The sequence below is a fragment of the Geotrypetes seraphini genome, chromosome 12, assembly GCF_902459505.1.
Source record: "Geotrypetes seraphini chromosome 12, aGeoSer1.1, whole genome shotgun sequence".
Classification (NCBI taxonomy): Eukaryota; Metazoa; Chordata; class Amphibia; order Gymnophiona; family Dermophiidae; genus Geotrypetes; species Geotrypetes seraphini.
The window spans coordinates 24,601,955-24,614,346 of record NC_047095.1 but is presented as its reverse complement, the minus strand read 5'-3'; the positions used below and the strand labels follow the sequence as shown (position 1 = coordinate 24,614,346).

Below are 12,392 nucleotides of genomic sequence, written 5' to 3'. Positions count from 1 at the left end.
GGATCAAGGGGATTGGATGTGCTCTCTAGATCTCAAAGAGGCCTATACTCATATCCCTATTCATCCAGACTTTCGCAAGTATCTCAGATTCCAGGTAGGAAATCTTCATCTTCAATACAGAGTTCTCCCCTTCGGACTGGCTTCTTCTCCCAGAGTTTTCACCAAATGCCTAGTGGTTGTAGCTGCAGCTCTTCGCAACCAAGGTCTTCAAGTATTTCCATACCTAGACGACTGGCTCATCAAGGCTCCCTCTTTTTCAGGGGTTATTGCAGCGACCCAACAGACTATTCTTTTTCTGCAAAGTTTGGGATTTCACATCAATTTTCCCAAATCTCAGCTGACTCCTTCTCAGTCCCTCCAGTTCATAGGAGCTACTCTGGACACTATCAATCTGAGAGCATATCTTCCACAACCACGTCAGGATGCACTCCTTCAACTGTCTCACCAATTCTGCCAACTTTCCTCTGTTCCAGCAAGGAAAATGATGGTTCTGCTTGGTCACATGGCTTCTACAGTTCATGTGGTGCCCTTTGCCAGACTTCACCTTCGCATTCCTCAATGGACACTGGCATCTCAATGGCAACAATCAGTGGATCCACCAACTCGACTAATTTCCATCACGCCTTCATTAAAGAAGTCTCTCCGCTGGTGGATGCTCTCTTTGAATCTTTCAAGAGGTTTACTGTTTTATCCTCTTCCTCATCAAAAGGTCCTCACAACCGACTCGTCAATGTATGCAAGGGGAGCTCATGTGGACGGTCTTTGCACTCAAGGGCTTTGGACCCAAGCGGACCGGCGGTGTCCTATAAATCTGTTGGAACTCAGAGCGATATTCTATGCTCTCAAAGCTTTTCAGCATCTACTTCACGACATGGTGATTCTAGTACGTACCGACAACCAAGTAGCCATGTATTATGTCAACAAACAGGGAGGGACGGGATCTCACTCCCTCTGTCAAGAGGCTCTGAAATTGTGGCAATGGGCGATTCTTCACAACATCTTCCTCAGAGCGGTTTATATTCAGGGTCAACAAAATTGTTTAGCGGACAAATTGAGTCGTCTTCTACAACCTCACGAATGGACAATCAATTCTCCTACTCTTCGCCAAATTTTTGCTCGATGGGGGACTCCACAGATAGATCTGTTTGCGTCACCTCTCAACTTCAAACTGCCTCAATTTTGCTCTCGCATCCATACTCCTCAGCGTCTCGAAGCGGATGCGTTTCTACTGGACTGGAGGAATCAATTCCTTTATGCTTTTCCTCCGTTTCCTCTGATTCTCAAGACTCTAGTCAAGCTGAAATCAGACCGGGCCACCATGATTCTGATAGCTCCTCGGTGGCCCAGGCAACCTTGGTTCTCCCTTCTACTTCAACTCAGCACCAGGGAGCCTCTTCTTCTACCAATATTTCCTTCTCTTCTCACGCAGAATCAAGGATCTTTGCTTCATCCCAATCTACAGTCTCTACATTTGACAGCTTGGTACCTTTCTATATAACAGACTTTTCTCAATTTTCTCCGTCTGTTCAAGATATTTTACTTGCTTCCAGAAAACCATCAACTAGACAATGTTATGGTCAAAAGTGGACAAGATTCTCTGCTTGGTGTTCTACACGTAATTTACTTCCCAGATCTGCTTCCTTGACATCAATTCTGGACTATTTACTTCATTTATCACAATCTGGACTTCAGACTACATCTATCCGAGTCCACCTTAGTGCTATAGCTGCTTTTCATCAGCCTTTGGATGGAAAACCTCTTTCTGCACATCCTATGATTTCTCGTTTTATGAAAGGACTTCTCAATCTCCATCCTCCTATTAAACCACCTCCTGTGATTTGGGATCTCAATGTTGTTTTAGCTCAACTTATGAAATCTCCTTTTGAACCACTTGACAAAGCTCATCTCAAGTATCTCACTTGGAAAACTGTTTTCCTGATCGCCCTCACTTCTGCTCGACGTGTCAGTGAGTTACAAGCGTTAGTGGCTGATCCACCTTTCACAGTTTTTCACCATGACAAGGTTGTTCTACGTACTCATCCTAAATTCTTACCTAAAGTTGCTTCAGAATTTCATATCAATCAGTCTATTGTTTTGCCTGTATTTTTTCCAAAGCCTCATTTTCATCCAGGAGAGGCGGCTCTTCATACATTGGACTGTAAACGTGCTTTGGCTTTTTACCTTCAACGCACTCAACTTCACAGAACATCTCCTCAACTTTTCATATCTTTTGATCCGAACAGGTTGGGACGTCCTATATCAAAACGCACGATCTCCAACTGGATGGCTGCTTGCATTTCATTCTGCTATGCTCAGGCTGGTCTTTCCTTGCAAGGTCGAGTGACGGGCCACAAAGTTAGAGCTATGGCGGCGTCTGTAGCTTTCCTCCGATCGACTCCTATTGAGGAAATCTGCAAGGCTGCCACTTGGTCCTCGGTTCATACTTTCACCTCTCATTATTGTCTGGATACCTTATCCAGGAGGGATGGCCATTTTGGCCAATCTGTTTTGCAAAATCTTTTTTCGTAATATGCCAACTTCCCTCCATCCCTTCTATTTAGCTTGGAGGTCACCCATGTGTGGGAATATGCTGCCTGCTTGTCCTGGGATAAAGCACAGTTACTTACCGTAACAGTTGTTATCCAGGGACAGCAGGCAGATATTCCCACAACCCTCCCACCTCCCCTGGTTGGCTTCTTGGCTAGGTATCTGAACTGAGGATCCTCTCAGGAGATGCGCCCCCTAGTTCGGGCGGGAAGGCACGCGCGCAGGCGCGGTGCAGTGCTCGAAAGTTCGAGATCTTCAAGCAAGTTTGCTTTCGAGGCTGTCCGCTGCGGGGCTCCGTCGGTGACGTCACCCATGTGTGGGAATATCTGCCTGCTGTCCCTGGATAACAACTGTTACGGTAAGTAACTGTGCTTTATGGACTTCCCAGGCCTTTCTACTCATGTATCATGCCAGTTTTGTGCTGGATTGCTGGAGAGAGTTTCTGCCACGGGGCACTTAAAAGGGGTGGGAGCACTGGGCTTAGCCCCCTCTGTTTCCTTCAGGGTCTTGGAGTTGCAGGATGCACACATTTGGGGTCAAACATCCCTCCTAGAGCCCTCCAAATAGCGACTTGACATCGTTGACAAAACGCAGATGTGCAGACACCTTGGAGCCCATGAGAGGACAGAAAATGTCCCTACAGAGGTCCTTAAGAGATCCAGTTCAGGGATTTTACTCTGATCTTGTGAACTTTGCCTGGAGCTTGTATGAAATTATAAAGGGTCATCTGCACAGCCTGGTATTATGGTGGTTGTTCAAGGGGGGGCTGCATGGAATCAGACATTGGGCAGGAGATTCTGCTTCTAAAACTACATTGAGCAGGCTTACTTTCAAATGGCAAATGTTCTTTGGCAAAGGCTTGGATGATCTTATGACCAGTGTGGTAGATCGTCATCCTAAGTCCTTACCAAACAGTAAAACACGTTTCCCTGGGGGGAGGGGAGTCAAGTGGGGTTCCTTTTGTGATTTCCAGATGGTCTCACCAGTCATCAACAAGCACCTCTGCTCAGAGATCATTTCATAGATCTAGGTTTGTGGGCTCCAGAAGAGCTTAGACACCAGGTTTCTGCTCAGCAGCTACTTCTAAGAAGTACCAATGACACCAAGTTGAAACCTGAGCTACCCCAAATGGGAGGAAGACAAATGGGTCCTTGACATTATTCGAGAGGAATTTAGGAGACATCTAAAAACATATTTGTTCTCTAAATATTTGGGTAATTAGTTTGCATACACACGGATATCATAATTTCAGCAATTTGTTTTTTTTTTTTCAATCTGGTCATTTAATTTTCATTCTATGCAATTGTATATCTTATTTTGTAGTCTTTTGTTAACCACTTAGAACTTTACGGTCCTGAGGTATATAAGCTGATTGTTATGTTATATTATGAATTCTTTCATCCTCTTCAGGATTTCTTTGTACAGTCTCCAGCTGGAAGGCCAGAGAAAGTGGACAGAGTCTGAGTGACAGCAAAATGGCTTCTGGATCTTTAAGCCATAGAGTCTGAGCTAGATGCAGAATCAGACTTGGGCAGATGCTCCAATTCTGGATCTGAAGTCTGTCAATTCAGCACTAAATATTTCCAGGTTCTGGATGGAGACTGTGCATTCAGTCATTGCCTCATTAGCACTGGGGAATTCCTAGCCTCGCTAGATTTGATAGAGGATTGCATACTTATCCCCACCTTCCTGGAATGCAGAAAGTTTCCCAGGTTCCATGTGCTAGAAAAGTATTTTCAGTTCTCAGCACTACTGTTTGGTTTGGCAGCAGCACCTCACACCTTTACCAAAGTGATGTTATTCGCAGCAGTGCATCTGTGCAAGTCAGGATTCAGGTATACACATACTTGGATAATTGGTTGATCAGGGCTTTGTCCAAGACTGAGGGACACAACATAAGAACATAAGAATTGCTGCTGCTTGGTCAGACCAGTGGTCCATCATGCCCAGCAGTCCGCTCTCACGGGAGCCCCTAGGTCAAAGACAAGTGCCCTAACTGAGACTAGCCCTACCTGCGTACGTTCCGGCTCAGCAGGAACTTGATTAACTTTGTCTTGAATCCCTGGAGAGTGTTTAACCCTATAACAGCCTCCGGAAGAGCATTCCAGTTTTCCACCACTCTCTGGGTGAAGAAGAACTTCCTTACGTTTGTACAAAATCTATCCCCTTTTAACTTTAGAGAGTGCCCTCTCGTTCTCTCTACCTTGGAGAAGGTGAACAACCTGTCTCTATCTACTAAGTCTATTCTCTTCATGATCTTGAATGTTTCGATCATGTCCCCTCTGTCTCCTCTTTTCAAGGGGGAAGAGGCCTAGTTTCTCTAACCTCTCCCAGTACAGCAACTTCTCTAGCTCTTTAACCATTTTAGTCGCTTTTCTCTGGACCCTTTCAAGTAGTACCGTGTCCTTCATGTACGGCGACCAGTGCTGGACGCAGTATTCCAGGTGAGGGTGTACCATGGCCCGGTACAGCAGCATGATAACCTTCTCCGATCTGTTCGTGATCCCCTTCTTAATCATTCTTAGCATTCTGTTCTCCCTTTTTGCCGCCGCCGCACATTGCACAGACGGCTTCATCGACTTGTCGACTAGTACTCCCAAGTCTCTTTCCTGGGGGGTCTCTCCGAGTACTGCACCAGACATCCTGAATTCATGTATAAGATTTTTGTTATCCACATTAAATCTCATTTGCCATGTGGCGGCTCATTTCTTGAGCGTGTTTATGTCCTGTTGCAGGTCTTGGCAATTCTTCTGCATATTCATGCTTTGAATAGTTTCGTATCGTCCGCTAATTTAATCACCTCGCTCATCAAACCAATTTCCAGGTCGTCTATAAATATGTTGAAGAGCACAGGTCCAAGCATCAAACCCTGCGGCACTCCACTCATGACGCTTTTCCAGTCTGAGTATTGTCCATTTACCCCCACTCTCTGTTTCCTATCCGCCAACCAGTTTTATATCCACATGAGTATTTCACCCTCGATTCCATGGCTCACAATTTTTCAAAGTAGTCATTCATGCGGGACCTTGTCGAACGCCTTCTGAAAATCCAGATATGCAGTGTTGACCGGCTCTCCCTTATCCATCTGCCTATTTACTCCTTCAAAGAAGTGCAGCAAGTTTGTCAAACAAGATCGTCCCTTGCCGAAGCCGTGCTGGCTGGTCCTCATCAGATTGTGTCCGATAAGGTGATCAATGATGCGGTCCTTTATCAGCACCTCTACCACCTTTCCCGGTACCGAGGTCAGACTCGCCAGTCTGTAGTTTCCCAGATCTCCCCTTGAACCTTTCTTGAAGATCAGCGTAACATTCACCACTTTCCAGTCTTCCGTAATCCTTCCCGATTTGATCAACAGATTGGCTATTAGTTGAAGGCAGTGACACAAGTTGTCCAGCTCCTGCAAGACCTGTGGTGGATTATCAGTTTCTGAAAGAGGCTCCTGGAACTGACCCAATCCCAGGAGTACTTGGGGATTCTCTGCAATATGACAGAAGGCCGTGTTTTTCTTCTATAATCTCACAAGATGATCCAGATCTTAGAGTTCCTGGCAAAGTCAATTCCTACATTTGCAAGTACTGGGGTCGATGGTAGCGACCATAGAAGTGGTACCTTGGGTGAAAGCTCATTTACACCCTCTTCAAAATGCACTGTTATCCTGCTGGTCGCCGCAGTCAGGTTTGTTCCCAGTGGCGTTGACCTTGGAGGCTTTGAGTGGAGACACTGTCCAAGGACTTGCCTTTCTGCATTTCATCTTGGGTGATACTGATGACAAATGCCAGTCTCTGCTGCTGGGGAGGTCATTGCGAGATTCATCTGTTTCAGGGCCGATGGTTTTCCTCTCAGAGAAAATGGTTCATCAACAAATTGGAACTGAGCCAGTTACCTAGCATGGCAGTCTTGGTTAATACCAAAGTGGTGACATACATCAACTGAGAGGGAGGCACCAAGAGTGCTCCCTTGAAACGAGAGGCCCAGATGTTGTTTCACTGGGCAGAATCCCATCTACAAGCCATTTCAATGACGCATTTAGCAGGAATGGACAATGGATAAGCAGTGTATCATGATAGCCAGACTCTGTCCCAAAGTGCTTTCAACAAAATTGTAAAATGCTGGAGGAGACCAGTGTTTGATCTAAGAACATCATGTGACAACAAGAAGGTTTCGTCTCGATTCTTCAGCCTCAGAGTAGAGCTGGAAAGCACCGGCATAGATGCCTTGTTTCAACCATGGCCAACAAAGGAACCCATGGCCTATGTTAGGCTGAATTATTCAAAGAATAGCGACCCACCAAGGGGTGGTGATTCTTGTGGCACCGAATTGGCCACATCACCCGTGGTACGTGGTTCTGATTCGTCTACAGTAGTGCAAAAGGGTCATTCCATGTCAAGTAGACCAGGAGCCCTCGCTCAACCCCCTTGAAATCCAACCTAATTTTACAGGGGTGTTTAGGGTCTCAAATGAAACTGCAAAAATTTTTGGATCTATCTCAATTTGGTCAGGAGATAGTAGTAGTTGAACAAAAGCAATCGATCCACTCCCATGCCTTGTGTGACCTAAAACGCCAACTTTGCCTAAGCACTGCGGCAGAAAGAAACTACCTAGGAGTCTGAAATTTTGCTGTTTGGTACAACACCTTGGTGCATGTTTCTGTGCTAAGTTTGAAATCTTTTGCGAACGTGCTTCCATTTCTACAGGTCAGTAAAGTAGGCAAAAAAATTAACGAACAAAAATTTTGGGCAAAATTTGGCTCCATACTGCTGCTGGTAGGTAAGTCAACTGAGGGTACAACTTTACCAGCAGACATGTACCATGAGGTACTACTTCCAAGATTTGCAATATGAGCTTTTACAAGATGAAGGTATGACCATCCAAAAAGTATGGCTTTATGCAAATTTTCTCTGTTTTTCAGATTCAAATATCTCTAATGTGTAGTTTTTTGTTGATTGTTTTTTTATATCATTTGAAAGAGCATGTTTTTTGCTACAGAAGCTATCCTCTTTCATCTTGGACCCAACATTTCTTTGAGAGTTAAAGCTTCAAAGATAAGCATTACTTGCTTGCGAAAACATGTTATGTTGAAGGGTCATTGGCACTTTATTGTGAATGTGCAGTGGAACTATATTGATCTGAAAACTCATAACTAAGCTTTGCCAGCCACAAGTAATCGTCTCGTACTATGCTCAGCATTTGACAAACTTACTGTGCACTTTTGCAAGATGACAGTCAAAACATGCATTGGCTTGCACAAACTACTGCGTGCAAGCCCAAACGCATAATCATGTGATTCACAAAAATTTACGCACCATTAGCATCTATAACATAGTTTATGAGAACCTTTACCATGGGTTTGTCTTCTTACCCCAAATTTTTGAAAATCAAACATTTGGCCTATCGTTCTCCCTCTAGTATAAGCTATTCTAGGGAAACTCCCCAGAGTCTGGTGAAGTTGTAAGACTGGCCAGTGGATTCACATTCTTTAAATCAAATGTTCAGCCGTTCTAGAGTACACATGTCCCTAGAATAGCTTACGGTATACTAGAGGGAGAACAATAGGCCAAATGTTTGATTTTCAAAAGTTTGGGGTAAGGAGACAAACCATGGTAAAGGTTCTCATAAACGATGTTATAGATGCCAAAAAGTCCCAGGTAGAGATTTAACTCTCTTTTCAAACAAATGCATGGATTGTAATAGCAAGAATGTCATCTACGCTATTGTTTGCCCCTGTGCCTTAATATATATTGGCCGGACAAGTAGATCCATGAAACAGGCTGACAGAGCACAAGTCTCGGATCACTAAGGAGTCTTTACAAGCTCCGCTGGTCCAGCATTGGATAAGTAAGAATCATACATTGGGGGACTTACGGTGACGGCGTATTATAGATCAAAATTAGAGAATGACACGGTGAAAAAATTGGTCCCCGTCCCCGTCTCACCATCCCCGTCACCGCCCCGTCCCCGTCTCACCATCCCCGTCACCGCCCCGTCCCCGTCTCACCATCCTCTTCACCGCCCCGTTACCGCCACTGCCACCCCATTCACCGCCCCGTCACCGCCACTGCAATCCCATTCACTTTTCTTTATTTACGTATAAAGGAAACATTCTTTAAAACTTTAAAACTTAGTTAAATATTAGTTAATAACTATACAAAAACAAAACACGCAGAGAAAAAATTAATTAATATAAATTCTCAAAACTGACACATTTTGATCACTAAATTTAAAATAGTTATTTTTCATACAGTTTTTCAATCACTAATCTTCCACCACCCCTGGGGCTAGCAATGCAAAAACAAACACGACATGTACTTTAAATGCTTACAATGTTAGCCTATATGGTAATTAGACGCGGCCGCTGTACCTAATCGCGGCAAAGATCTCCCTGCCGTGATTAGCATAGTGACCGCGGCTACGGCTGCAAGTCTCCCCTCCCCCCAGCGATCACGGCAGGAGGGCACCCAACCCCTCCTGTAGACCCCCCCAACGGCCCTCCCGACAATCGCAGCAGAAGGGCACCCAACCCCTCCTGCCGGTCCTCCCAATGGCCTCCCCTAAGATCGCCGGCAGGAGGGTACCCAACCCCTCCTGCTGGACCCCCCCCCCCAACGAACCCTCCCACCCCGGAACCCCCTTAGTCTTACTTTCCAAGTTGGACCGGACGGCTCCTCACACGTATGGCCAGCAGGCTTGCCTCCGTCCAAATGAGGCGGGCCCGCCCCTACCCTGCCCAACCCACAGGATCCTAGGGCCTGATTGGTCTAGGCACCTAAAGCCACTCCCGCTATAGGAGGGGCCTTAGGTGCTTGGGCCAATCAGGCCCTAGGATCCTGTGGGTTAGGCAGGGGAGGGGAGGGGTGGGCCCGCCTCATTTGGACGGAGGCAGGCCTGCTGGCCAGACGAGCGAGGAGCTGTCCGGTCCAACTTGGAAAGTAAGACTAAGGGGGTTCCGGGGTGGGAGGGTTCGTTGGGGGGGGGGTCCAGCAGGGGGGGTTGGGTACCCTCCTGCCGGCGATCTTAGGGGAGGCCATTGGGAGGACCGGCAGGAGGGGTTGGGTACCCTTCTGCTGCGATTGGCAGGAAGGGTTGATCTGACAAATGAGGAGCACGGTGAAACACAGGTAAATAGCGGTTCCTAGAAGGGGGTACATTGGCCCGCGGGGACAAACCTGTTCACCGTTTCCGCGGTCGGTGAATGGCCTTGTCCCCGTCACCGCAGCGACTGCTAGTTTTCTTCCCCGTTTTCGGCGGTGACCCGCGGCTTAAATGCGGTGGCCGCGGGTAAACCGTCACCGTGTCATTCTCTAATCAAAATGAAGGGAAGGAGGGTGGTAATGATTAACGTTTAATTATCTTGAGCAAAAAATTGATTTATAAAATTAATTCTGTAGTGCCCAAGGGTTTGAATTTAGCCTTAGAATGGGCTTCTCTATTTTGATCTGGATCTCTGGTAGTGATGTAATGTAATGTAATTTATTTCTTATATACCGCTACATCCGTTAGGTTCTAAGCGGTTTACAGAAAATATACATTAAGATTAGAAATAAGAAAGGTACTTGAAAAATTCCCTTACTGTCCCGATGACATCAAGGGTCAGCTGATCTGAAGGGAGTATAAAGAGGCAGAGAAGAAAGCCGTCATCATCTTGACACATTGTAAATGAATGGTCGGGTGAGGACGGAGTATATCACAACGGATATTTATCACTTGGAATAAGAGGTATTTATGAGCTATATGTGATTCCAAGTTAGAATACTATTGAAGAAATAACAATCTTAGTGGGACTCTGAGTTAAATATTGTAGATTCCCATGCATGTTTTGGCTAAGCACATTTCAGATGCTACTTTTGACTGGTTAAATGGCTTTTTGAAAATTATCTTGTACTATATAAATTTAATTTTATAGGCATACATTATACAAATACAGATTGCAAGTAACTTGGTTTGCAAGTGTTTTGCAAGACAAGCAAAACATTTTATTAAATTTTAACTTGATAAACAAGCAATGTCTTGCAATACAAATACATATAGTATACACACATCACATCATCACAATTGAGCCGATGGTTCTTCTCTCTCTGACAGTGCAGGAGTGTAGTGACTGTTCTAAACGAGTGAGGTTTTGCAATACGAGTACATACAGTATTTTGTATTAAAGTTTTTGGGTTGTGGAACGAATCGTCTGGAGTTTCCATTATTAGGGGGAAATTTGCTTTGATATACGAGTGTTTTGGATAACAATCATGGTTTCGGAACAGATTATGCTTGCAAACCAAGGTTTTACTGTGCTTCTTATTGTATTTGAGGTTTTTTTGTTTTGTTTTGTTATATAGGAAGAATTTTCTGGCCTTTCTGCCCAGCGCTCTGTTTTTGGAGAGAGAAATTTTAATATTAAAAGCCCTAATTCCCAACAGAATGTCACAGTGAGGGTAAGTAGATGTGTTAATATTGACCACTATTTTTCATTACATGTGACAGATTATGTAAAACTGCATTACTGTTGCTATTTATTCATAGTAGTACTTGTTAGAGATTATGAATAACATGGGAGAAATACCTGGCAGTCTGTTTAGCTATTTGAGAAGTGACCAGAAATAACCTGGCCAAATTTTCCTTTATCTCTTATGCTTCAGTTCAGTGATTCAGAGTTGCAGAATATTTTTCTGAATTGTGATCCGTTCTATTAAGGAATACCATATTTCGGTGAGCAGTCTGTTGGCACCATGAGATTAAGGGAGTAATTTCCTAATAGGGCAGTTACGTGTGAATGCCAAGTAGGTGCCTATTTCTGGCCTGTATTATAAAAACACATTTTTATATCTTTATAAAATGCTAAGGAGAAAGAGGAATGGTTAGAACAGTGGGCTGAGAGCCTGGGTTCAGTTCCTACTGTAGCTCCTTGTGATCCTGGGCAAGTCATCTAATCTTCCATTGCCCCAGGTACAAAACTTAAGACTGCAGAGAAAACACCTGCATATAATATATATGTAAACTACTTTTGTTGTGTTGCAGAAAGGCAGTATACCAAATCCATGACCCTTTAATGTCTATAGTTAAGCCTACTCAGGAGCAGGCTTAAATTTGCATAAAGTACACATATACCTGTGTATTTTATAACCAAGATGGATAAATCATGGCTGCCTAAATTCTGCTTCCTAAACATGCTTACATACAGATCATGTAAAAGTATGTATCTTCTTCATACTGCGCACAGTTCTTAATTCATAACTCCAGAGGTAATTTGATAAAAGCTCCTTCATGTGCATAAATAGCTTTTTACATGCAAAAGGGAGTAGTGTTAGAAAATCTTTTTCATGTGTATATGGCCTTTTATAAAATATCAACTAGCTTAACTATCCCCTTTTGAGTAAATATAAATGTCCGCATCTTCATTCCAGGCACTATTTTTGCCACCTCTTCTGTGTTATAAAGACATATAAATTCATTTGTCTATGTTTAAATCTTCAATCTCCAAGGACAAGCAATCTTCATATTCTTACTGCTAGTTGCTATCTGACGAAGCCCGGTGAGAATGTTTGCTAGCAAGTTGTAGAGAGACATTTCTAGCAGTGCCACACATACAAGCACAGGGTGATCAGTCTTTGGTTTTCTGCGGAGGTGGAAGGATACGTCTTAATGTTCTTCACTTCAGCATGATTTTGAAGGTTTTCAGTGCCTTCCCATTAGAGCTTTTCCTTATTTACCTTGCATCGTTTTCTTTTCACTTTCCCCCTTGTATTTTCTTTAGGTTTTTTCCAGTAGTTACTTTATTTTTTGCCAGTTGCTAGGCTCCTTTGTAGTTCAAAATTGAGGAATTTAATTTGGCTGCGATCCTTTTTTCCATGTTAAAG

The 12,392-nt window shown here is 44.1% G+C and overlaps 1 protein-coding gene across 1 annotated transcript in view; it reads left to right on the top strand.

Annotated features, from left to right (window-relative positions):
- CDC7 (cell division cycle 7) overlaps window positions 1-12,392 on the top strand; it is a 71,011-nt gene that overhangs the window by 34,808 nt on the left and 23,811 nt on the right. Inside the window, exon 7 of the mRNA XM_033916381.1 lies at window positions 10,875-10,970. Coding sequence (XP_033772272.1) covers window positions 10,875-10,970 — 96 coding nt within the window. The remainder of the gene's footprint in view (window positions 1-10,874; window positions 10,971-12,392) is intronic.